The sequence below is a fragment of the Solanum stenotomum genome, chromosome 11, assembly GCF_019186545.1.
Source record: "Solanum stenotomum isolate F172 chromosome 11, ASM1918654v1, whole genome shotgun sequence".
Taxonomy (NCBI): Eukaryota; Viridiplantae; Streptophyta; class Magnoliopsida; order Solanales; family Solanaceae; genus Solanum; species Solanum stenotomum.
In genome coordinates this window covers 10,029,305-10,052,667 of record NC_064292.1, presented here as the reverse complement: position 1 = coordinate 10,052,667, position 23,363 = coordinate 10,029,305, and the positions used below count along the sequence as shown (strand labels likewise).

Here is a 23,363-nt window from a genome sequence, read left to right as displayed (position 1 = left end):
TTTATTATTTTTAATAAATAAATAAAATAAAAAAGAAAAAAATTTAAATGAGGCCCCATTTTATTTATTTTTTCAATTAAACTGAAAGTCAAAACTAAAAACTGATTGCAATGGAATCTTTATCCAATTTTGATCCCAACTAATAGAGATTTACTCAACAATTTGATTCAATGGAGTTTTCCCTCAGAGCTCAATTTTTGATTCCCTTGATTTCGGTGCTTGCACTTTTCCCTCTTTCCGAATCCAACAATAACCAGGTATTTCTTCTCTATTTAATTTGAATTTTCAAGAGATATTTATTAAATATGATGAAAAGTTTATTGATTTCTTAGTAACATGATTTTTTGAGTAGAAGAAAGTAATAATTTGGAAATCGAAGTTGTGTTTGCACATGAATAAAAGTTTAATTTTTGTGAGGGAACATCACCATTTCACTTCAAAGACTCCTCAAATGAGTTTCTCAATCTTTCAAACAATGAAGACCAAACCATTAGTAGATAAAGGTTGAATTATGACTTTTTGACCACTATACTAGACTGTCCAAGTAGTGTATCTTTGACAGATTAATGAAATAAATCTGGTTGAATCCTTTTTTTTTCTTTCTTTCACTGTGGTGTTCAGACCGGCTTTCACGCGCATAGACTAATTCCATGTGATACCTGTCACCTCCCACTAGCAAAAGGTATCAGGTAACTCTGTACACTAAAGCTAGGACAATCTATGTTTGCTCGGACTCTTCAAAAATGTCGACGGATGTGTCGGATTCGCCAAAAGTAGGGTATTTCTGGAGAATCCGACACGGGTGCGGCATCAAGAGTGAAGAGTCCGTGCAACTAGGAGGACATATGAGAATAATCACCTAATATTTTTTGTCTCCACTGGGATTTGAACCTAAGACCTCAGGACTCTCAACACTGTTGAATCTTCGGGTGGTTTTCTAATAAGTTGATTTGTTTCATTGTTTTGTTTCTGTTTTTAGTACTCGATGAACTGTTCCAGATTTTGTGGATGAACTTTCATTTGAATCGTGATAGATGATTAAGATTTAGGAATATGAACTGTATTATGTAAAGTTTGAGGAGTAAAGAAAATAGATAGAATTTTCTGCCTTTCATATCATTGTCAAGCAGTTTCTTTTTTTGAAGGATGGTTTAAAATCTAAATCCTTTTTATCTTTCTCAGTTTTGTGATGCCACAAATATTTATGGAGATTCTGGGTGCGATGTTATGTCGTCAGTTTCATCAAAGATACTGATAAAAGGAGGAACTGTAGTGAATGCTCATTATAAGGAGGTTGCTGATGTGTATATAGAAGATGGAACAATTGTGGCGGTGCAGCCTAACATTAAGGCAATTGTTGAAGTTTCTCTATTTGGTTTGAGTTTTCTTGATTGACTGGGAAGTGAATAATAGTTGGGCCTCTTGTCTATTGTGATTGATCTCTCTGAGCTGATAGCTGAATTTGATGCCAATTATTGTACTTAATTCATTTGTATCTAGCCACATTTTGTTCTTATTAGGTGGAATAACGAAAGGGTTTAGCAAATATTCTGTTAACAATCTGATCAAACAGAAAACGTTTCTCGTATGTGAAAGTTTGACTGGTATAATTCTGAAATAAACCCTGGTCCCTAGGACACCAAGATTGAAAGACTAGCAACTATTGTGAGTTAATGAGAACATGTTGTTGTTTAGTGCAGTAAGATAGTATCTTCTTGTTTTGTTTTCTTTTTCTGGATTTAGCTGAAGACAAATCCAAATGAATTCTCATGGTATATGATAACATGAGATTATCATGTCCGAACTGTGAGCTAAAATGTTCAGGTCTGGAAATATTTGGAAATCCTGGGTTGTACCCTAGAAAACGGAAGTTTTGCTTAATTTTGCAAGGAAAATATACTTTAAGTTAGTCTAGAGTTGGGTAAGCGTCATAAGATGAGATTCTAGAGGATAGCTTAAAAAACCCTGGACATACTTTGGTGGATATATGGATGAAGGATCATATGAAAGTTTTTACTGAGGAAGGAATAGCTTTTTTGACTTCATACCATTTTTCTAAATGTCACATCATTATCACTGGATATAAATTGCCCTGATTACTTTAGCACGATAGAAAGAACTTCTTGCTTTCTCATTTTATGATGCTGAAGTTTGCTGAGCCGGGAGAATTGTCTTAGTATTCTAGTCCTTCCTTCCACTTTGTGTTTTAGGTTCTTTTGTGTCTTCATTTGTTGGTCAGTGCGATGGTCACATTTATTCCATTTACTTCTTAAGTTGACCTGCTAATACGCAACAGTGTGCCCTCAAGCTTTATTTATTCATGAAACTCTTTGTATGTTTTCACTGCTTTTCATCTGAATATGATGCACAACTCAAGACCATCTGCAGGTTGGTGACGATATCAAAGTCATTGATGCAACTGGAAAGTTTGTCATGCCAGGTAGAGTTTCTTTCTTCATGGCTGAGGGGCTCAGTTGATTGCATTTCTAGTCTCAGAATTGTAGTTTGCTTTTTTAGTCCTGCCACAAAAAAGACCCATAAGGCATGACTACTGTAGACAAATATTTTTTAGTGTCATATATGCAGCTCTTACATCAGTTCCATTTACGTTAGTTTTATGTGAATTAGCAGAGTTTTTGTTTAATACAAAATATTCCAGTCTTAGTGGTAAAATATAAATGAGAGCATTTTCTCGAAATTATAGTTCCTAATAAACAGTCTCATTAGTAAACCTTGGCTAACAGACAATTTACCTTCGCTTGCTGATTCTTATGACGATAACAGGAGGAATTGATCCTCATACTCACCTTGCTATGGAATTTATGGGATCCGAGACAATTGATGACTTCTTCAGTGGACAGGCTGCCGCATTAGCTGGTGGAACAACTATGCATATTGACTTTGTTATTCCGGTAGATGGAAGCTTATCTGCAGGTTATGAAGCTTATGTAGAGAAAGCTAAGAGGTCATGCATGGATTATGGGTTTCACATGGCAATTACAAAATGGAATGAAACTGTTTCAGAGGAGATGGAAATTATGGTCAAGGAGAAAGGTTTTACTTATTTCCAGAGAGTGTTACTTTCATCTGAATACTTTTAAGTTTCGGTTCATTCTTGCAGGGTAGTTCATGAGCATCTTCCTCTCTGCAGTTTTCGGTATCTCTTTAGGTACTCCACTTGACTTTATTTCTCTTATCCTAGGTATCAACTCTTTCAAATTTTTCCTTGCCTACAAAGGCTCCTTCATGGTTAATGATGAGCTTCTTATGGAGGGATTGAAGAAGTGCAAGTCCCTTGGTGCCTTAGCTATGGTTCATGCAGAAAATGGGGATGCTGTATTTGAAGGTCAAAAAAGAATGATCGAACTTGGTATTACTGGTCCTGAGGGACATGCACTATCAAGGCCTCCAGTGGTAAAGTCCACCTATTTTGCTTCAACATTCATGCTTAGGAATAAGCTGATTTAGTTTTTTCTGTCTTCTAGTTTGTCAACATGCATGCATGCACTTTTTCCCTATTGCCACCAAGTAGCCGGAGCTTTGAGTTCCAGAAAAAAACCAATTATTTGGTAGAAATTTGTGCTGTAGGATGGTAATGCATTCTCATTTTTAGAACCAGTTGATGCATTCTCATTATTAGAACCTGTTAAGTGATAAGAAGAGAGAATAATGTCTAGGACATCCAATGTAGGAAATATTTTTCATTTTCTAGAAAGGAATGTATATTACAATGCATAATATCTTGAGGCAATGATATTAAGGACTGCTGACCAACAATACAAGAAATTGGTTCTATTTGTTACAGCTCGATAGGTATAGTGAAGTAAAGTATTTCTACTTCAGGCTTTTATGTGGTTAAGGTTCCTTTCGAATTCTCCCTTTCTCTTTCTTGAATATATGTACGCTTTCTCATTTGGTAGAAAAAGTTTTTACTGTCGGCCAACTGTATCTTAAAAAGTACTTATCATTGTAATAGCTTTCGTTTGGACAACTTCACCAATAAAATTGTGGCATTACTATTATTCTGGTAATCTGTCGTGAAATTAATTAATTAAAAGTAAGATGAAGGTTGTGTGTCATAGATACAAAAATGTGAATGTATTGTTTAACATGACAGAACTTACTTTCTGGATACATTATGTAGGTGATTGCGATGAAGAAATGGAAGTACTTCTTTAATTCCTATTAGTTAAGTAAACTGAATACATGAGCTAACTCAATAAACCATATATGTGTATACATATAATTGGATTGCATATGAATAAGAAATAACATGTTTAGGTCTTCTGCATATGTTGACGGTATAGGATAGGTAAGTGGCCATTGGTCATATAATGGGAAAACTTTTGGACACAACACAAGGTGTGTAAACGCTCGGTAACTATAGTTGTCACCATGGATAATCATATTGTTTTTTGGATAAGGCAGTCCTGGATAATTAGGGGTGTTCATGAAAAACCGAAGTAAAAAATAATTTAAAACTAAGGGATGGTAAGGGTTCTATTCTAATAAGCACTGTATATTCTTGTAATCAAAGGCTGACCTAGCCAAATTCTAACCGGAGAACCGTGGCTAGGCCTATTTTCGGATCCGGGCCAAGGATCATATATTCTATTTTTGCTTAGTGGATAGCCTTTTTCTAAACCCACCCTCCAGTACTAGCCTTAGCAACAAGGCAGCAAAGAGAGAGCCTTTCCAGCATCTCAGGTATTGTTTGTCGCTTCGCACCTTGAGTTTTCTCAGCTCGGGAGAGGAAATACCGGGAAGCATCTCCTGCTCAAAAATTCGAATAGAATCGTAAACAAAGGATTAAGCCAACATTTTTTGGTTTGGTTTTGGTTTTATATTTAAAAAACCAACATAATTTGGTTCGGTTTTGGTTTTAAGCAAAGAATAAGCGAAAACCCCCAAACCAAATCGACTATCTAAGCACATATTTTAAAAAATTTAATTGTGCGCGCACACACTCACACACACACACATATACGGTACATATTAATCTTTTACACTCTTAGTTCGTAATCTAGGTGTTTGCGTTTATAGTAATTGAATTCCTTGTCTTAACTCTCTAGTTTGATTTGTAATTTTTATTTTGGTAATGCCAAAAATCTATTTCATGTTCAAAATAACTTGTACTCTTTTAATTATTCATCATTGTTTAATTCAAATATCGTCAAGATATCTTGATATATCACAACTGAATCTTTAATTTTTTGCACAAAAAAATCATTGTAAGAACTTCTATTATATTCCTTATAATTGACTAAATTCTTGGATAATGCATACTTTTTTGGAGGAAACTATATATATAACTTGATTAAATATATATAGATTTCCTTCTTTTCTTAAAGAGTTATTGACTTGGTAGTGTTATGTTGTAATATAGTTGACCTAATATGTACTTGGAAGTATATTATCATATATTTTATAAAAAAAAAACAAAAACCAAATAAAACAAAAAACCCGACAAAAACCAAAACGATGAAAACCCAACTTAATTGGTCTGGTTTGTTTTGGTTCGATTCCAACATTTGAAAAACTGAGTTACTTGGTTTGGTGTCCTTGTAGTGAAAAACCGATCCAAACCAAATTGTGAACACCCCTATGGATAATCATGGACATATAATTTCAGAAGTGCTGATGCTATGTAGTTGTATGAATTAAATATATGTTAGATTAGGGTGATTTCTTCAAGAATATTTGTTATTTATCGTATTTCTGTTCTTTCTAGCCAGCAATGTCCCCACACTGATTGTGAATGTTTGTTCTTTGATTTGACATGGCTATTTCATTCTTTGAATAACTTACCTAATGGTGTTCCTTGCAATGTCGTTAATAATTGCAGCTGGAGGGAGAGGCTACTGCTCGAGCTATTCGTTTGGCTAGCTTTGTGAACACTCCATTGTATGTTGTTCATGTCATGAGTATTGATGCGATGGAAGAAATTGCCAGAGCTCGGAAGTCAGGTTTGGCATAAAGTGTTTGAATAGTATATTTGATGGAAATTTGGATTAGTGGCTTTGTAATGCTTACTTTATGGTGAATTTGTAATGATTAATTGTCCCCTCTAAGGAATATTAGTAAGTATTCCCATCATTACATCCATGCAAACCCATTCTGGGGCTAAACTTTTGTTATTTTTTTTAATTGACCATGGAGCCTCTTTGATACGAGGGTCCTCTTTTCTGCTCCTTGCTGTAACCAAATTGTTTACTCTACTTTGAACTTACCAACCTTAACTGGGAACTTGTAAACAAAACTTAACTTGGTACTTGCAATGTTTCTATCTCTAACTTCCACTGTGCGCGTTTTTGTCTCCTCTCTGAAAGACACGTTTATTTGGGTACTCTTTGATTTGGAACTATTTCTCCTCTATGTTAATGTTATTTATCAAAAAACTCTGCTTCAGATGCCAGTTTCATGGGACTTCACTTATGCCTCTATACTAAAATTACCATCTCATTTCAGGTCAAAGAGTTGTTGGGGAGCCAGTCGTTTCAGGTTTACTTCTTAATGATTCAGTACTTTGGGACCCTGACTTCCATTTTGCAGCAAGGTAAATATCATTTTTTTCCACTGTGGTTTAGCTTTTCTTTCTTTTCTTGTCTCCCTTCATAGATGGCATAAGATGCCCACAAATGTTTTTACTATTTCAGGTATGTCATGAGCCCACCAATCAGAGCAGCAGGTCATGGAACAGCTCTTCAAGCAGCTCTTGCTGCAGGGGTTCTGCAGGTTTCAATCCTGATCTTTGTATAGATATCAATATATGCTTTTTTTGTTCTATCACAAAATTTAAAGCTACTTGGGGGACTCCATTGGCCATAGGAAATATCCAAAGTGGCGTTTGGCCATGTTTCGTTGTAAAAATTGAAAAAAGTAGTTTTTCTTTCCAAGTGAAAAATGATATTTGAAATTTGGAGTTGTATGTGACCATGACACAAATTAGAGTTGTTTTTGAATTTTTGTGAGTAATTTGGAGTTAAAAAAGTGAAAACAACGTTTTGTTGTTTTGGAATTTCTGAAAATTCCGAAATTCAAAGTTGAATTCGGGAATTTTCTGAATTTTTATGGCCAAACGTGTTTTCCGGAGTTCAACTCCAAAAAAGTACAAAAATATCATGGCCAAACACTACTCAAATATTCCACTATCCCGTCTTATGATCCATCCATCAACTCATATGAGCAAGATAGAAGTCATTAGCGTTCCTTTTCTTGTCTATACAACTAATCAACATGGTTTCATATATGCAGCTGGTAGGAACTGATCACTGTACCTTCAACTCAACTCAGAAAGCCCTAGGAATTGGCGATTTCCGGAAAATACCAAATGGTGTTAATGGTATGCAAAAGTTTCTTATTCCTTACACATATCTATTGCTGTGTCTTTATCTTCCTTCTAATGTATTTCTAAGTTTTTCAGTGTAACCATTTCTTTATAGGTATGGAGGAGAGAATGCATTTGGTTTGGGATACAATGGTGGTAAGCTGTGATGTTTTCTGTTGTTCTAAATACAGCATGATGCTCAAATAAATTTTCCTATGCGAGTATATTGTTTACTTTCTTTCGATGGTTTTGTCAGGCTTCTGGTCAGATATCTGTCACTGATTATGTTCGCATAACAAGCACAGAATGGTAAACTACTCAACTTTTTCTGAATAACTTCTCAAAAATTGGATAATGGGGCCTCCCCTCTACCCTTTTCCACTTAAGTACCAGGCTTTTATATACGACAGTTGTAAACTCCTAAACTTTGGCCAAAAGTCTTGCAGATGTTCTGATATATATATTTTCTTGATAACCATGGTGTTCGGTCTAGCTTGTGTGCACCTAGACTAGCAGATGCTCTGATATTTATTTCAATGTGAATATAATTCCACCAGCTTGATGCTTATGCTTTCTTCTTTGGTTTAAATTGTTGTATTTCAATATCTAACAATGCAACTGTCTTATTATGGAAGCTTAACTGGAGATATCTGATCTTGTGATTTAGTGCTCGGATTTTCAATATCTATCCAAGGAAGGGAGCAATACTTGTTGGGTCTGATGCAGATATAATCATTTTAAATCCCAATTCAAGCTTCAAGATCAGTTCAAAGTCACACCATTATAGGACAGATACCAATGTCTATGAGGGTTGGACAGGCAAGGTAAGCATTCACAAATTATCGAGGTTTCTGTTGTAGAACTTTGCCGAATGCAGTGATTCTATTGTTTCGATGTTCTTATGAATTTACTTAATAAGTGTTACAGAATATGATTAGCCAAATCAAATGAGCGACTCTAGAATATTTTCCTTTATTCGTTTTGATTTATTTCCTTTCATAAAATTCCTTGTAAAAAACGGAGGTTATTTATTTTAACTTCTCTCCTCAGTAGTACTCTTTTCCAGTGCCATTTTCCAGCAACTCTGGCTGGAAAGACATCAGTTTCATAACCATAAACAAGTTTTCCAATGGAAGACAGCACAATCTATTTTGATGTAGGATTTAAATCATATGATGTAACCAGAAGTGAAGCGACAACAGAGGTGTGGTATGATTGGACAGAATGTGATCGGAACCGTTAGAATAGGAATATGAATAAGAATAGTATATACAATCCTACTTCAAATAGGAATAGGGATAGTATATAGAATTCTACTTGGTAAATGATTGTATTATAGTGTCTACTGTGAAATAATGTAGATAAACAATTCAATAATTTTTTTCTCCAATATTTCTCACATGGTATCTGAGCATTCATGAGAAACAATCTCTCTACCTCACACAAGGTAGGGGTAAGGTCTGAGTACACTCTACCCTCTCCAGACCCCACTTGTGGGATCACAATGGGTGTGTTGTAGTTGTTGTTAGGTGCCAACTATGGAAAGAAATAAAAAAGAATCCTGCAAACCTGCTATCTACATATGGGCTATGTACATTACTAAGAAAAGGTCTATATTCAATCTATAACGAATATGATTGTTGATTCATCCTTTCTTTAACATAGGAAAAACAGTTGTCAAACTTCACCTTAGTACTGTTTGAACTCCGACCTTAACCTAAATATTAACCAGGATGCTTTACATCGCATGTGACATTACGGGTTAAAAAATCTGCAATCAAATGTCACCTTTTAAGAGCTTGTGCCTTCAGTATATTTTTATGTGTCTTGGTGTACATATATAGAAGCACTTAAAACAGTCGAGTATTACATTTTGCTGGAATCTATACTCTCATGGATAATCACTTCATTTAAAAGTTGTAATTGTCCAATCCCATAAAAAAAATTCTATTGTCGCAAAAAGGAAACACTATATTTTTCTTGAAATGTATATTTTCTATAATTTAACCATCCCCTAACTGTTGTTGATGTGTTTGTCGGGAAACAAAATTACAGACGCAAGAATGATTAATATTTCTGAATTATTGTTTTAGTTGTTTTAGTCGAACATAACTTCCTGAGTGGATTAGAATTCTTATTATTTTAGTTTTATAGGACTTTGTTATTTTTAATTTATTAGGACTTTTGCTATTGTAAACCTCTATTTAAGAGAGTTGACATTATTAATAAAATAAGTTGGATTTATCAAGTTTCAGAGATTCGGAGCTTTCTCAAACAAGTTCCTAGGTCTGCAATTTCCTGAATGAATTGCAAATTTCAGCAATCATAGGCAAGTCAAGGAACAAGAACAGGGGCTTAGACCTGTCTATTGGACCTGACTTTTCAGTTAATCGTCCAACGACTCGATCTAGAACTAGGGACCATAACACTAACTTTCTGTTTTTTCTGAATGACATTTTTTTGCAATAAGTACACCAAATTTCCGCAGCCCCTCCTTTTACTGATTCTCAAACATTGCCACCGCTTTGTGTTTGCAATTTATTAAACCTATATGCATTCTTTTTTATTTTTCCCATTTTATTCCTTATACAGGGAAAGGTTGAAACTACAATTGCAGGAGGAAGGGTTGTTTGGGAAAATGATGAGCTGAAAGTCATCCCTGGTGCTGGCAAGTACATTGAAATGCCACCTTTCAGTTATCTTTTTGACGGGATAGACAAGGCAGATGCAAAGTACCTCTCTTCCTTGAGAGCACCCGTAAAACGGTCAACGACTTGATTTGGCAAATTCACTTTTCATTATGAGGAACAGAAAGAGTCTCTCTATTTACTTGTAAATACAGAATATCCTTAAGGACATTCAAACTCTTGCAGTTGCAGATAGGCCCTTGGGCATATAATGTTATTTTATAAAACTTATGTTTATTCCATAAAGGATGTTATACAATGGTGTATAGCTGGATTACTGAATGGAGTTTGAGCATTTACTTCGTAGTGCAGAATAAAAGTAGATCCCAAGAATCACACAGCTTTTGATTAGAACATTGCTAAATTTTCTTGATTTTTACTCCAAGCAAGAGGCTTGAATGCATATATATATATACTCTGATGTAAAATGATAAAACTCTCTCATGTTTTCATATATGAATACAGGAGAGAAATAGTCATTTCAAGATTGCTACAAAGGGGGTCCTCGCTCACACTAAAAATCACGACATCATACAGGAAGACAGCAACTAAGGTAGGTCATGAACTTCTTCTTTTTCCTCTGCACAAAGGACATGTTCAAAATGATTAGAGGTAACCACAAACTAAAGCTATATCGGTACATACTGTTAGGCATGTCCTGATCCAAGGGCGTCAAGCAAGGACGAATATGGATCAGAACAAACCCCAATATGCCCTTCTATCTGTTACTTACAATATTGTAGAGGTGTTTACTGTAACATAATCTTTTTGAGATTAGGATGTCTTACCGTGGCAGCTTTCTCTCGCTCCCTGGATAGAAGATCCTGCTCAAAGTCATAGCTACGATGAGTTAAATCACTCTTGTGCTTCTTTCTGTTGGCGCGCGCTTGTGAGAACACCATAGAATAATTGGTTTCACTCGGAGTCTTTTGCTCCCACTCTCCAAATTGAGGTACAGACATCCAACCAGTTTTCTACAGATTTATGAAACCATCTGATAAGTTATTAAGAGCTGGTGAGTATCTTTCTTGTACAAATCTCATAGTAGTTTATGGATGATTAATATGGAATTCATCACTAGTACAACATTGAAGTGCTTGATTAAAAATGTGAACAAAATGAACACATTACTTGTTAGCTAAATAAATAATTTGATAGACAGACTGCTGTAAAGGGAATAATTTCACGCATTAAGTAGACTTCTAGGTGCACTAAGTGAATCACCTCCAAATTTGTTCATAGTTGATTTGTCAGAAGTTTCAATTCTGACTAGAGAACATACTTTTCTTTTGTACCCTTGCACTCAAATTAGGTCAATTTCATTCCAATACTAAATTTTTTTCTTCTCAGACAAACTAATGATTATCAAAACAAAAGGATTCCGGACCAATACTTCCATACCAACTTACCGGTATGTATGGAGGTCTATGCTAGGTTTACTTTACATTCTACATCGAATTTGACTCATTACTTTCAGGAATGGTTTCCATTCTCTTTTATCACCTTCAATCATCATGTTTTCGTACATACTTTATTGTTCATATGAAGGTCTACAAGACATGACCAAACTATCCTAAGAGACATTCTCTCATTTTATCCTTTGTTTAGTTTCACACTGTATTAGATGTGTCCTGCTACTCTTTTCCAATCTTGTATGACAACCCATCTATGTTAACATCCATATTTCTATGATATTCATCATGTGAATATGGTTCATAGAGGCCAGTAATCATGCATTTACCAAACCAGAAACAAGTCTCTTTTATATGCCTAGTAGAAAGTTTGGGGCATGTGCACAGATAACCGATTTTAGGACTCTTATTTAAGGCATAGCCGAAGATCATAGTTTTTCCAAGTGTAACCACTTCGAATTTAGATTCACAAACTTCTGATATACGCATTTAGAAGTTTGTCTTTCCAAAGCGTAATGTCTGAAGTTGGCATATATGAATGAACTTCGGGCATATATGACTAAACTTATATGAAAAAGATTTAACAATGTCCAATCAAAACAAAGTCTTATATCCAAAATTTTCAAGCTCGAAGTGGGCTTGAAGGTGTTTCAAGTTTCTTTCGTCAAGCTTCAAACCTTCAAACTGGTACATTGTCTTTCAATCTTTTGAGCTCAAATAACCCCAAATCGATCTCAAGTGCCAAGTACTCCACAAATATCCAAAAATAGAAAGTCAAGTTTGAAGTTCCAATTTTTTTTCGACAGTGTTTGATATCTTCTAAACCTCAAACAGCAGATATTTTCGATTTTGACTCCACAAGATCACGAAATCAGATCTCGAATTGAAACAGGGATTTCAAAATTTCAGTTTCAAGCTTGTCTCAAATTTAGGAAAAAAAAAGTTCTTACCATAGGTGAAACATCTCTGTGTTTGCCAAGCTCTTGCTCAGTTCCCATGCTGTGGCGTGCTAAACCATGTCTATGCTGCTTCTTTTTGGCACGATCCTGGGACAACCCCATGGGATAATTTGGACTGTTCCCAGTCTTCTGATCCCATGCTCCATAATGAGGCTCTGCCATAGGACTATTTTTCTAAAGACTCAGAAAGATTTAAAAAAAACTATCAGTGACACAATAACACCATGAGTAACCCACTCTCTGGAACAATTGAAATGTTATCTAAGTTTTGAAACATTAACAATAACATAAACTATGTTAGATGAAAAGCTATCCAACATCCCCCTCATGCCCAGACGTGGCAACTGGAGAGTGGACAACATAATATGGGGGCCAACATCGGGTAAATCAAGAATTGGGATGAGCCACACCTTTGGCAGATGCATTATATTTTCATACAATAAATATGTCCAGTACTTTTTTCTCTCTTCTCATGTAATTGTTCTCATCCTTGACGCCCAGGTCAAATCCCCCCTTTGTTAACACAAACTATACAGACTAGAGTTGTGTGGGATGATGTATGAATTTTTCCTTCCTAGTCAATGGTGCAACTGCTAATCTCCAAACCAGCAGTAGGTAATAGATCTAGTAAAATTCACAAGTAGATTGAGTTAAATCTTAATACATGAGATACATATGAATAACTTCATAACCTTTCCCAACCCCCACTAGACACTCCTATCCCAGTTGGGAAAATGGGTTTAGACAATCTAAACAGTAATCTATAGTTTTTGACTGCTGACAGAACCTATTGTTCTCATGTACCTAACTGAAAAAGAGTTGAAGGATTTTCATGATTGTCATCAAAAAAAAAAAAAAGAGTTGAAGGATTTTCATGATTGTCATCAAAAAAAAAAAAAGAGTTGAAGGATTTTCTGTCTTATGTTTCTCAAGCAAAACCATACTATCACTTTCTTACCTTTACTATTTTCCTACTAGTTTCATATGGAGGACCCTTTTAAATGCTAGAAAATGCTGTTAACTTTTACTGGTTAAGCATCTCCTCCTTTAACTGGTTGGTCGAGCCTTTTAAGTCGTGTAGGGAGTAAGTAGGAACAATGTTGAAACCCCTAAGCTCCCCTAAGTGAACAGCATACTACTCATGCTGTAAATTGTCTAACGACATGCAAAATAGGGGGTAGTAATCATGTTTTCTACTGTACCAAAGACGGTTTCCATTGTACAACTGAAGAGAAGTTTGTCTTGTATCTCATAAGCGAAAAAAGCATGTCTTACCCTGGGTGAAACCTCACGGTGCTTGCCAAGCTCTTGTTCATTTCCCAAGCTGCGGTGTGCTGAATCATGCTTATGCTGTTTCTTGTTGGCACGAGCTTGAGGGGACACTTTCGAGTAATCAGGACTACCCCCACTCTTTTGATCCCACTCTCCAAATTGAGGGACAGACTTTGGACGAACCTTATACAATTTATATGAAAAATACTTTAGCGAAACAAAAAACTGTGGGTGTGTTCAGTATGAAGTAAAGTTTTTTGTTCCCCAACCTATCTTTAAGTTTCTGTTCCCAACCTATCTTTATTCTCTATCAGTGCGTTTTAAGCTTAGTTCTCATTCATTTATTTTAGACTCTTTATTGTCATGATGTCAATTTAGTAAACCCTTCATTATAGCAGCTTATAGATTATTGTTGCTTTAGTGAATGATGGTAGAGTAAGGACATGTCCTCGGGTGGGGCTGAGTTCAAGGGTTACAAGGGAGCTGCACATAGATACTTTGACGGGAAAGTCTATACAGTCAGTGAAGGTTCTCAAGAGGAGGAGGATCAATATAACTTTTGTTCAGGAGACCAAATGGGTGGGAACTAACTCTTGAGATGTTGACAGGTTTAAATTTTGTACTGGGGAGGCTCGGGGAATAGAAATGAAGTAGGCATTTTAGTGAATAGGAAACTTAGGGAGCTTAGTGGTTGAGGTTAGGAGGGTGAATGATAGGATGATGATGATGATGATGATGATGATTGAGCTAGTCACTGGAGGACTTACCTTGAACATAATTAGTGCATATGCACCACAAGCGGATTTGGTTGAAAAGGTTAAAAAGTAGTTTTGGGAGGATTTGGATGAGGTAGTGAGGGGTATCCCACACACCTAGAAGCTATTCATAGGAGGAGATTTCAATGGCCACATCAAGACAACTTCAAGGAGTTATGTTGATGTACATAGGGTTTTGGTTTAGGGGATATAAATGAAGGACGAGTTTCACTTTTGGACTTCATTGAAGCTTTTGATTTTGTGATAGCAAATTCAAGTTTCCCCAAGAAAGAGGATCACTTGGTGACTTCTGTAGCATGGTGGCTAAGACTCAAATAGATGTCTTTCTCTTCAGGAAGTGTGATAAAAGTATATATAAGGACTTCAAGGTTAATCCGAGTGAGTATGTTATAACTCAAGATAAGCTCTTGGTAATGGATTTAGAGATTAAGAGGAAGAAGAGGGCTTTGTATGACCTATCAAGGATGGGTGGCTTGATTATTGCCAAATCTCAGGATATGGGGAGAAATTGATGGTGATGGGGCATCGGGAGTAGTGGGGACGCAAATAGTGTGTGAAATATGACTACTAATTACATTAGGGAAGTAGTTGGAGAGGTCCTGGGGTCTGGAGGGGTAATGTTGGTGGACATCAAGGGAATGGTGGTGGAATGGAGAAGTCCAAGGTAAAATAGAAGTCAAGAAGGTTGCTTATATGGAGTTGATGGACAACAAAGACTAGGAGGGAAATAGGGAGAGGTATAAGGCGGCGATAAGGGAGCGAATTTAGCTGCTACAATGGCTAAAATGATATTCTTTTAGCGCTTGTATGAATAATGACACGAAAAAGGAAGGGATAAGAAGTTGCATAGGCTCACTAAGGCAAAAGAGGGGAGTGCCCAAGACCTAGACCAAATGAAGTGCATCAAAGACGGGAAAGGGAAGTATGGTGAAAGAGGCACATATTAGACGATGATGGCAGACATACTTCTATAAACTCTTGAAGGAAAAGCAGAACATGATTATTGTGCTAGTTTTAGAGCACTCTGAGAGTTGTCGAGAGTTTGAGTATTGTAGAGGTATAAATTTGAGGAGGCTAAAGAGGTTATTTGTAAGATGAGAAGGTAGAGGGCGCGTGGGTCAAATATGAACCTGGTGGAACTTTGGAAAAGCAGGGGTAAAGCATGTATAGAGTGGCTAACTGGGTTGTTTAACGTCACTTTAAGGAAGTCAAAAATGCCTGAACAATGTACGTATACAAAGATCCCGTTATAGAAGAACTAGGGTGGTATCTAGAATTTCAATAACTACAGGGGTATCAAGCTTTGCTAAGACATGCTTGAAAGTTTGGCAGAGGGCGATGGAGATGAGGGTGAATAGGGGTGGGTATATGACCAAGAACCAATTTGGATTCATGTCGAGGTGTTCAACTACAAAAGTTATTCATCTCATAAGGATATTGACGGATCAATATGGGGAGAGGAAGATAGACTTACATATGGAGACATTTGGAGGCTAGGGGTGTGCATGTAACTTACATTAGGGTGATTAAGGATATCCACAATATAGCGAAGACCCGAGTGAGGAAAGTGGGAGGAGACTCAGAGCACTTCTAAGTCAGGATAAGGTTGTACTAGGGATCAACTCTTAGCTCTTTTATTTGCTTTGGTGATGGATAAACTGACGCGCCATATCCAAGGAGAGGTGTCATGGTGTATGCTATTTACTGATGACATAGTATTGATTAAGGAGACTCCTAGAGAAATTAATGATAGGCTAGAGGTTTTTGAGATAGACCTTGGAGTCTAAAGGGTTTAATTAAGGACTAAAACAGAGTACTTGGAAGTTTCAAGTCATGGATCAATAATCCAAGAAAATTGGAGATTGACGATGTTGTTACACATCGTATTGAGTGGGTCGGATGAAATAGAGGCTCACATCATATGTCTCGTGTGTTAAGAATGTGCCACCCAGACTTAAGGTAAGTTTTATAAGTGGTTGTTACACCAACTTTGTTGTATGGGGAGTGTTGGCATATGAAGAGCTCACATGTCTGGAATATGAAAGTAGTCGAAATGAGGATGATGAGATAGATGTGTGGACATACTAGGAGGGATAGGATTAGGAACAAACATATTCAAGACAATGTGGAAGTGGCCTCCGTGGTGGACAAGATGAGGGAGGTGAGACCGAGATGATTTGGGCATGTGAAGAGGAGGTGCACACATGCCCCAGTAAGGAGGTGTGAAAGTTTGGCTATAGCAGATTTTACGGAGGTAATTTGGAAGGGCATGACACATCTTCAACTTACTAAGGGTATGATCCTAGAAAAGAAGGTATGTAAGTCGAAGATTGGGAAAGAAGGGTAGTAGGTAGCCGAGTGTTGTCTAGTTTCCCTTATCAATATTATTATGATTACTCTTCTACTATCTTATTTTTTTATTTCGTCATTACATATTATTTTCTTTACTTCGGTTATCGTATTATTTTTTGTTGCTACTGTTTTTTTCTCAGTTACTTCCTTCCAACATGGCTTATTTGCTGTTGTATTTCCTTTTCATATTGATTTTGGTATGTTTTACTTGAGCTGAGGGTCCTTTGGAAATGTCTCTTACCTTCACACCCCAAAAGCTAGCTCAAAGGGAGGAGGATTGCCCAAGCCTTATAAGGAGTCCACCCATCTCATTAACCACCGATGTGGGACTTTTGTCATTCTTTAACACCCCACCTCACGCCCAATGCTTAGCATCTGGTGCGTGGGCAATTTTGATTTTTTGGGGGCTCCAACATCGGGTGAGACGGGCCCTGCTCTGATACCATGTTAAATTAGGTCTTAGGCCTAACTCACACCCCAAAAGCTAGCTCAAAGGGAGGAGGATTGCCCAAGCCTTATAAGGAGTCCACCCATCTCTTTAACTACCGATGTGGGACTTTTGTCATTCTTTAACACATATTATTTTCTTTACTTCGGTTATTGTATTATTTTTTGTTGCTACTGTTTTTTTCTCAGTTACTTCCTTCCAACATGGCTTCTTTGCTGTTGTATTTCCTTTTCATATTGATTTTGGTATGTTTTACTTGAGCTGAGGGTCCTTTGGAAATGTCTCTTACCTTCACAAGGTATGGGTAAGGTTGCGTACTCACCACCCTCCTCATACTCCACTTGTGGGATTACACTAGGTATGTTGTTATGTTTTTGAGGAAAATAAGTGCATTTCTTACTTATCTTCTTGTGTTTGCTACATAAGCAAAAAAATATTATCCTAAAAGTATTTGGATAAAATGCAGACAAATACTATTGGTGGAGGGAGTAGAGGTGAAGATGAGGTGTGTTCGAGGGTGGGGAGGACACAATCAAGTTAGAATGCCACTTGGGGAATTTGTTTTTCCTACTTCGACTCGGGAAGTCATTTTCTTCATTTTAAGGAACTTTTTTTGGTAGAGAATGTTTCCCAGAAAATTTGACGAAGTGTCAAACATGGGGAAAATAGAAAATTATTTCCTACTGTACCGAACCACCCAATGTCTTATCATTTTCTAGAAAACTTGTGAAACCTAAGTATCGAATTATGCTTGTTTTGGTGCATGTAGTGGGTACGAGTGAGTGTTTTCTAGGGAAGGAGTCATGCAATTCCACCCCAAAAACAAATCCCAACAATAACATAAAAGGAAAGTTTGTCTTTGAGAGTTGTATGATGCTTATATGAAGAAGCATCTGCAGACGTCGTAAATTAACTATTTATGGTTTACAAGATTCATACCATTGTTGAAGCCTGCTGGTGCTTGCCAAGTTCTTGCTCATTGCCTAGGCTTCGGTGTGTTTTATCAGGTTTATGTGGCTTCTTGTTGGCACGATCTTTTGAATCCCATACTCCGCCTTGAGGCACTGGAGTAGAACTACTTTTCTACAAATTTAGAAACACTATTAGTTAAATGATGATGATACTATTACAGCAAGTTTGGTCATGAATGATAATAATGAGAATCATAGTTTATATGTTCTATTAGTTGATATTCCAGTGGTTGATGCACTTTAGTTACCCCAAACATTGAAGGACATTGTTAAAGTGAAGTTTATAGTTCGAATTATTAATCGTTAAAAGCAGAGAAAATTCAAAGATCAAGTGAACTTTGATGTCTAGGATGGTCATTAGTTAAGTGCAGTATCATTATTAATCTAGTTGGAACAAATTAAGATGTATAGACCTATCTATAATCTTGGTTTACCAATTTTGGACCTTCATGTTATGTTGTCCACGCTCTAAACGTCTAGAGCTAGGCGTATATAGGGGCGTAAGAATGTCCTACATTAGACAAGGGAATAAAATGGTGTCTCCTTGTATAGACTTGGTTAATTCTCAGTTTCTCACATAAGCTAATATTTGGGTTTTGAGTGTAGATCCAAAAATCATTTCTTTAACAAGATAAGGAATTTACCATGTTTTTACCTATGTTGCTCGGACTCTTCAAAAATGTCAACGGGTGTGTGTCGGATTTGCCAAAAGTAGTGTATTTTTGGTTAATCCGACACGGGTGCGGCATCAAAAGTGAAGAGTCCGCACAACTAAGGGTTTTACCAATACCAAAGAGAAGCTTACATTGTATCACTAAAGGAAACGTGGTCTCTCAAGTCTCAATTTTGTTTAGCCCGTTGGCCACTCTAATCCGGATTCTCACTGTAAAAAGTTCATTATGGAGGGTTCTAGCGCTCCCAACAATGAGAACTTCACTGTCAAGGCTCGAACCATTACCTCTGGTAAAGTCTCTCATTATATATTAAAGTGAGAATATATGCAAATGAATTTTCCTAATGTTATTATTATTATAAGAAAAGAAAAAAATATATTTCTACCCTGGGTGAGGCATCTTGGTGCTTGCCAAGCATCTCTTGCTCATTTCCTGGGTTGTGGTGTGCTATGTTGTGTCTATTCTGCTTCTTGTTTGCACGAGCTTGTGAGAATACCATGGAAAAATTAAGATCGTCCGCAGTCTTGTGATGCCATGCTCCAAACTGAGGTATAGACGGCGATCCATTTCTCTATATAGAAAAAATAAACTTTAATTAGTGAAATGATGACTATGATACGAAAAGAATGTCATGAATGATCATGGGAGTCATAGTTTTTTGTTTTAAAAGAAAAATGTAGAATTAAGCCAATAAAAGATAGTTAACAATGTGAAATTCACATAATCAAATGGATTTTGATGTAAATGATTTTTTTTTCTTTTTATTCCCTAGAAATTATTGTTCTTGAAGGCCACAAACTCAAAATACAAAAGGAGAAACAAAATCATTAACGAAATAGATGAACCACTTTATATTCATGATCATTTATGTCAAAAAAATAAATAACATTTCCTTTTTCTCGTGTTTTACATTTTTTTAAAAAAAAAAACTTAAAAGCAATTTTCAAAAGAAAAAGGAAAGCAGAAACAAATATGTGAGAATTTACCCAAGAAAAATAACAATCTTCAAGATAACAAAAAAAAAAAACTTAAAAAAGAATGTATGTAATACATACCTCCCTTTGTTTTGCCATTGTGAAAGAAGATGGAAAAAAGAAGAGAGAAAATGGTGGAAAATTTTTGGGGAGAAATTAATTATGTGTTGAATTCATTTATATATAAGCCTCTAATTTTTATGGAACATGAAGTATTCTAAACTATTCAAGTATATCCATTGCCTTAAGAAACTAGAGGTGAAAATTAAAGGATAGATATTATTTAAAAGAAAAGGTAAAAAGTATTAAGAGCAATGAAGTTGGTTAAAATTTATTTTTGGTTAGTTTATAAAAATGAAGAGTATTTACTTAAAAATTTGTTTTTTGTTTTGTTATAGAATGAAAAGTAAAAGAGAGTAAAATAAGAGAAGCAATTAAGTTGAATTAAAGGAGATTTTCTTCTCTCAATTTTCCAAAAAAGAAAAATTATAAAATATTTGTCTACCTTTTCTACTCGTGAGAATGTTTTTTCTTGCTTAGTTTCAAATTATGTAAGTGGATTTAATTTAATTTATTTCATGCTAGTATGGATTTAATATATGTTATTTTTTTAGATTAACTACTATTTACTGACGGTTGACAAGAAAGCTACACAATCACCTCATTTTTAGAAATATTTATTTTTTTCCTCTTAATATATTCACATATTGTTAATATATAAATAAAAATAATAAAAAGAGTATTATATGGTAACTTGGACTATAAATTAATTATACAAGTTTGTTTGGAATTCTTACTTGGTTTATCAAAAAAAAAAAATCGTTCATGCTTTCTTCGTCATTATTTTCACGATACTTTTCAAGCAACATCATTGAAGCAACTCACATACACCTTTAAATCAATTTAAGACAATTATCAATGACAACTTATTATTCATAAAAAAATTCTTCAAAACTTATTAAGTCTTCTTTGCAACGTGAAAAAATGTTTGGATAGATGCTTCCATTGCTTCAAGCTGTGTTTTCTCTTCTTAGTTCATTCAATCAACAATACAAATTAATTAAAAATAAACTTTGATTCATATACCACTATATGTACTCCAATTTAAATAACACTCAATTGATTGTACCAAAAAAAATTGAATCCTATTAAAAAAAAATCTTGTTTCAATTTATGAAGAATTTTATGTTTTGTGGTGATAATGATTTTTAGAGAATACTTGTGGAATTTTATGTTAAAAGACTGAACATCTGAGGGTGTAATTCTAGAGTAAAACTAGTGAAAGATTAATTACTAATAAGTCCTTACAAATTTAATGCATAATCATGTCCAATTATAAAAACATTAAAATATCACATTTGGATTTTTCTAACCTCATACAATGGAGCATATAAGCATGTCTTTGTTTCAAATCACTAATGTTTATAAGCACTAGAAAAACAAGTTTTTTTTTTTTTTTTGCAACTGAGTACATCGATTATATTTAACATAATTATGCCTCAACGTATTAGTCTACTAAAGATTTGACTTGAATATTTGACAAAGTATATAAGGGTCTTGAAATTAAAGTAGACTTGGTATTTCTTTATATTGTTTATGTTAACGACAATATAATTAATAAAGAACACATGAAGTGTTTTCCTTTTTTCTGTAATTGTAACTCAATTTCTCGAATTAAAATGATCAATTTGTCACTAGTTAATTGTCCAAAATCACCATTGTTTGATTTTCATTTTTTTTTTAGATGAATTTCTATGAGCCTTACCTATTCTTTTATGTAGTTTTTGGGATATATTTGAATTTATTGGTATTGAGATACTGCGTATGTTGTGGTAATAATTCCAATTTAGTAATTCTCAATATTCATGTTTCTCTCAATCTTAGTAGTAAACTAACGCAACTTTGCCTTGTTAACAGATCATTCGATATCATCAATAAAATTATATATCACTGTCCCATTATTTTGATGTGTAAATAATATTAGTAATCTGTGTTTTATTTATTTATTTATTTATTTATTTATTTATATATCATTGTGCAAGAAATAAGAAACAAAGAGTCAATGGTCTAAATATTCGGTATTTAAGTTTCATCTCTAAACTATGAACTATCACTAACTATTTGTCAAAACACACGTCAACCATCAAAAGTTTACTTCTCTACATGAATCGATGGTGATATTTCATGTAAGAAACTCATATACACGATAGTTTAGGTAAGTTTTTTAACCTTCACTTCAGAAACGAATAAAGAAAAGCGGTGAATTTTTCGAAACAACAAATATGACTTCCTTTTTTTGACACACTTCTCAAACACTAAGAAGTTTTTCATTTCTTTCCAACATTCTGGCGGAGTTGGTTGTATAGATCAACAAATTCACCCATTTGATCATCATCACAAATTAAGGAAATTTCTCCAAATCTGATTCAAGAATATAATGTAATTTGATCATTATCATTTTTCATTTCTTTATCGTTTTGCTGCTTTGTTGACAGACCCTCCTATGACTTCTCATTTTCGGCTGATAAATTTTTGTGCTTTGATGAATTAAATCTAGTGTGCAGTGATAAATCTGTATATGTATCTTAAACTAGTGAGTCAAGCACAAACACACAAACAAAGGTTCATATAAGCTTGAACTATTAAAAGCTATATAAAAATCTGTAATAGATGAACAATATTGATCTAATTGCATCTTTTTGATGCCCTTTCTATAAAATCTATTACTTCATCAAAAGAAATATTGCAATATTAGTTAATAAAAATTTAAGGTACAACTACAAAGTCTACATCACTTTAGCTGGATGCTTCTTTTATGCTATCCCCTTTTCTTACTTTTTTCTCAATAAAGACCAAGGTGCTCCATATTCTCAATATTTGTGTTGCATCTCGATGTTAACACTAAATCGAGAATGCAAATGAACGAAATAGATTCTAAACGATCAAAAAATAGTTTAAAGGGCTGAGAATATGTAAAAGATAGAAAATAGTGAATCACAAAACTGCAGAGAGCGAAAAAGAGGAGGAAATTTCAAAAAATGACTATCGGTTGCCATACCCTTTGAAAAAATTTTTGTTGCACCTTTATGTATTCTCATTGAATTCTTCGTAATCAATATGTGTGTATGTGCGAAATCCGTTAAAGGAAGAGTTCCAAAAGCTCACAAGACCTACCCGCCTCTACCGACCCCCAGCCCAATGCAGGACCCACCGCCATCAAGTCCCCCGGGTCCCCGAGGCGCCATGCCTCGAAGGACCCCCACCCTATCCCCTGGCCCTCGAGGAGCAATTCCTTGAAGGACCCCCACCCTACCCCCGGCCCCCAAGGCGCCATGCCTCGAAGGACCCCTACACACCCCTATCACCCCGGCCCCCGAGGCGCCAGTTCTCAAAGACCGCCCCCCACCCCCCTTACCCCTATGCCTCGAAAACCGCCCCCACCCCCCTTACCCTCATGTCTCGAGGACAACCCCCACCCCTCTTTACCATCATGCCTCGAGGACCACCCCCA

The 23,363-nt window shown here is 35.5% G+C and overlaps 2 protein-coding genes across 3 annotated transcripts; one reads left to right on the top strand and one right to left on the bottom strand.

The window, feature by feature from the left end:
* The first annotated feature begins 75 nt into the window (after positions 1-75).
* Positions 76-10,320, top strand: LOC125844031 (dihydropyrimidinase). Its single transcript, XM_049523263.1, has 13 exons — positions 76-257; positions 1,183-1,350; positions 2,389-2,440; positions 2,785-3,054; positions 3,203-3,414; positions 5,846-5,966; positions 6,469-6,556; positions 6,657-6,735; positions 7,255-7,342; positions 7,443-7,483; positions 7,584-7,636; positions 7,995-8,151; positions 9,920-10,320. The coding sequence occupies exons 1-13, from the start codon at positions 171-173 to the stop codon at positions 10,103-10,105; spliced, it is 1,602 nt and encodes a 533-aa protein (XP_049379220.1). The 5' UTR covers positions 76-170; the 3' UTR covers positions 10,106-10,320.
* An 81-nt stretch (positions 10,321-10,401) lies between these two features.
* On the bottom strand, positions 10,402-20,017 carry LOC125844046 (uncharacterized). Of its 2 annotated transcripts, XM_049523278.1 has the most exons (7): positions 19,934-20,016; positions 19,264-19,449; positions 18,173-18,316; positions 13,661-13,840; positions 12,377-12,559; positions 10,803-10,988; positions 10,405-10,594 (listed from the first exon to the last, which is right to left on the bottom strand). In XM_049523278.1, the coding sequence occupies exons 1-7, from the start codon at positions 19,949-19,951 to the stop codon at positions 10,544-10,546; spliced, it is 948 nt and encodes a 315-aa protein (XP_049379235.1). In that variant the 5' UTR covers positions 19,952-20,016; the 3' UTR covers positions 10,405-10,543. The 2 variants fall into 2 exon arrangements, with proteins under 2 accessions (XP_049379236.1, XP_049379235.1); XM_049523279.1 differs by lacking the exon at positions 13,661-13,840 and having other exon boundaries at positions 10,402-10,594; positions 19,934-20,017.
* Between the last annotated feature and the right edge of the window lie 3,346 nt (positions 20,018-23,363).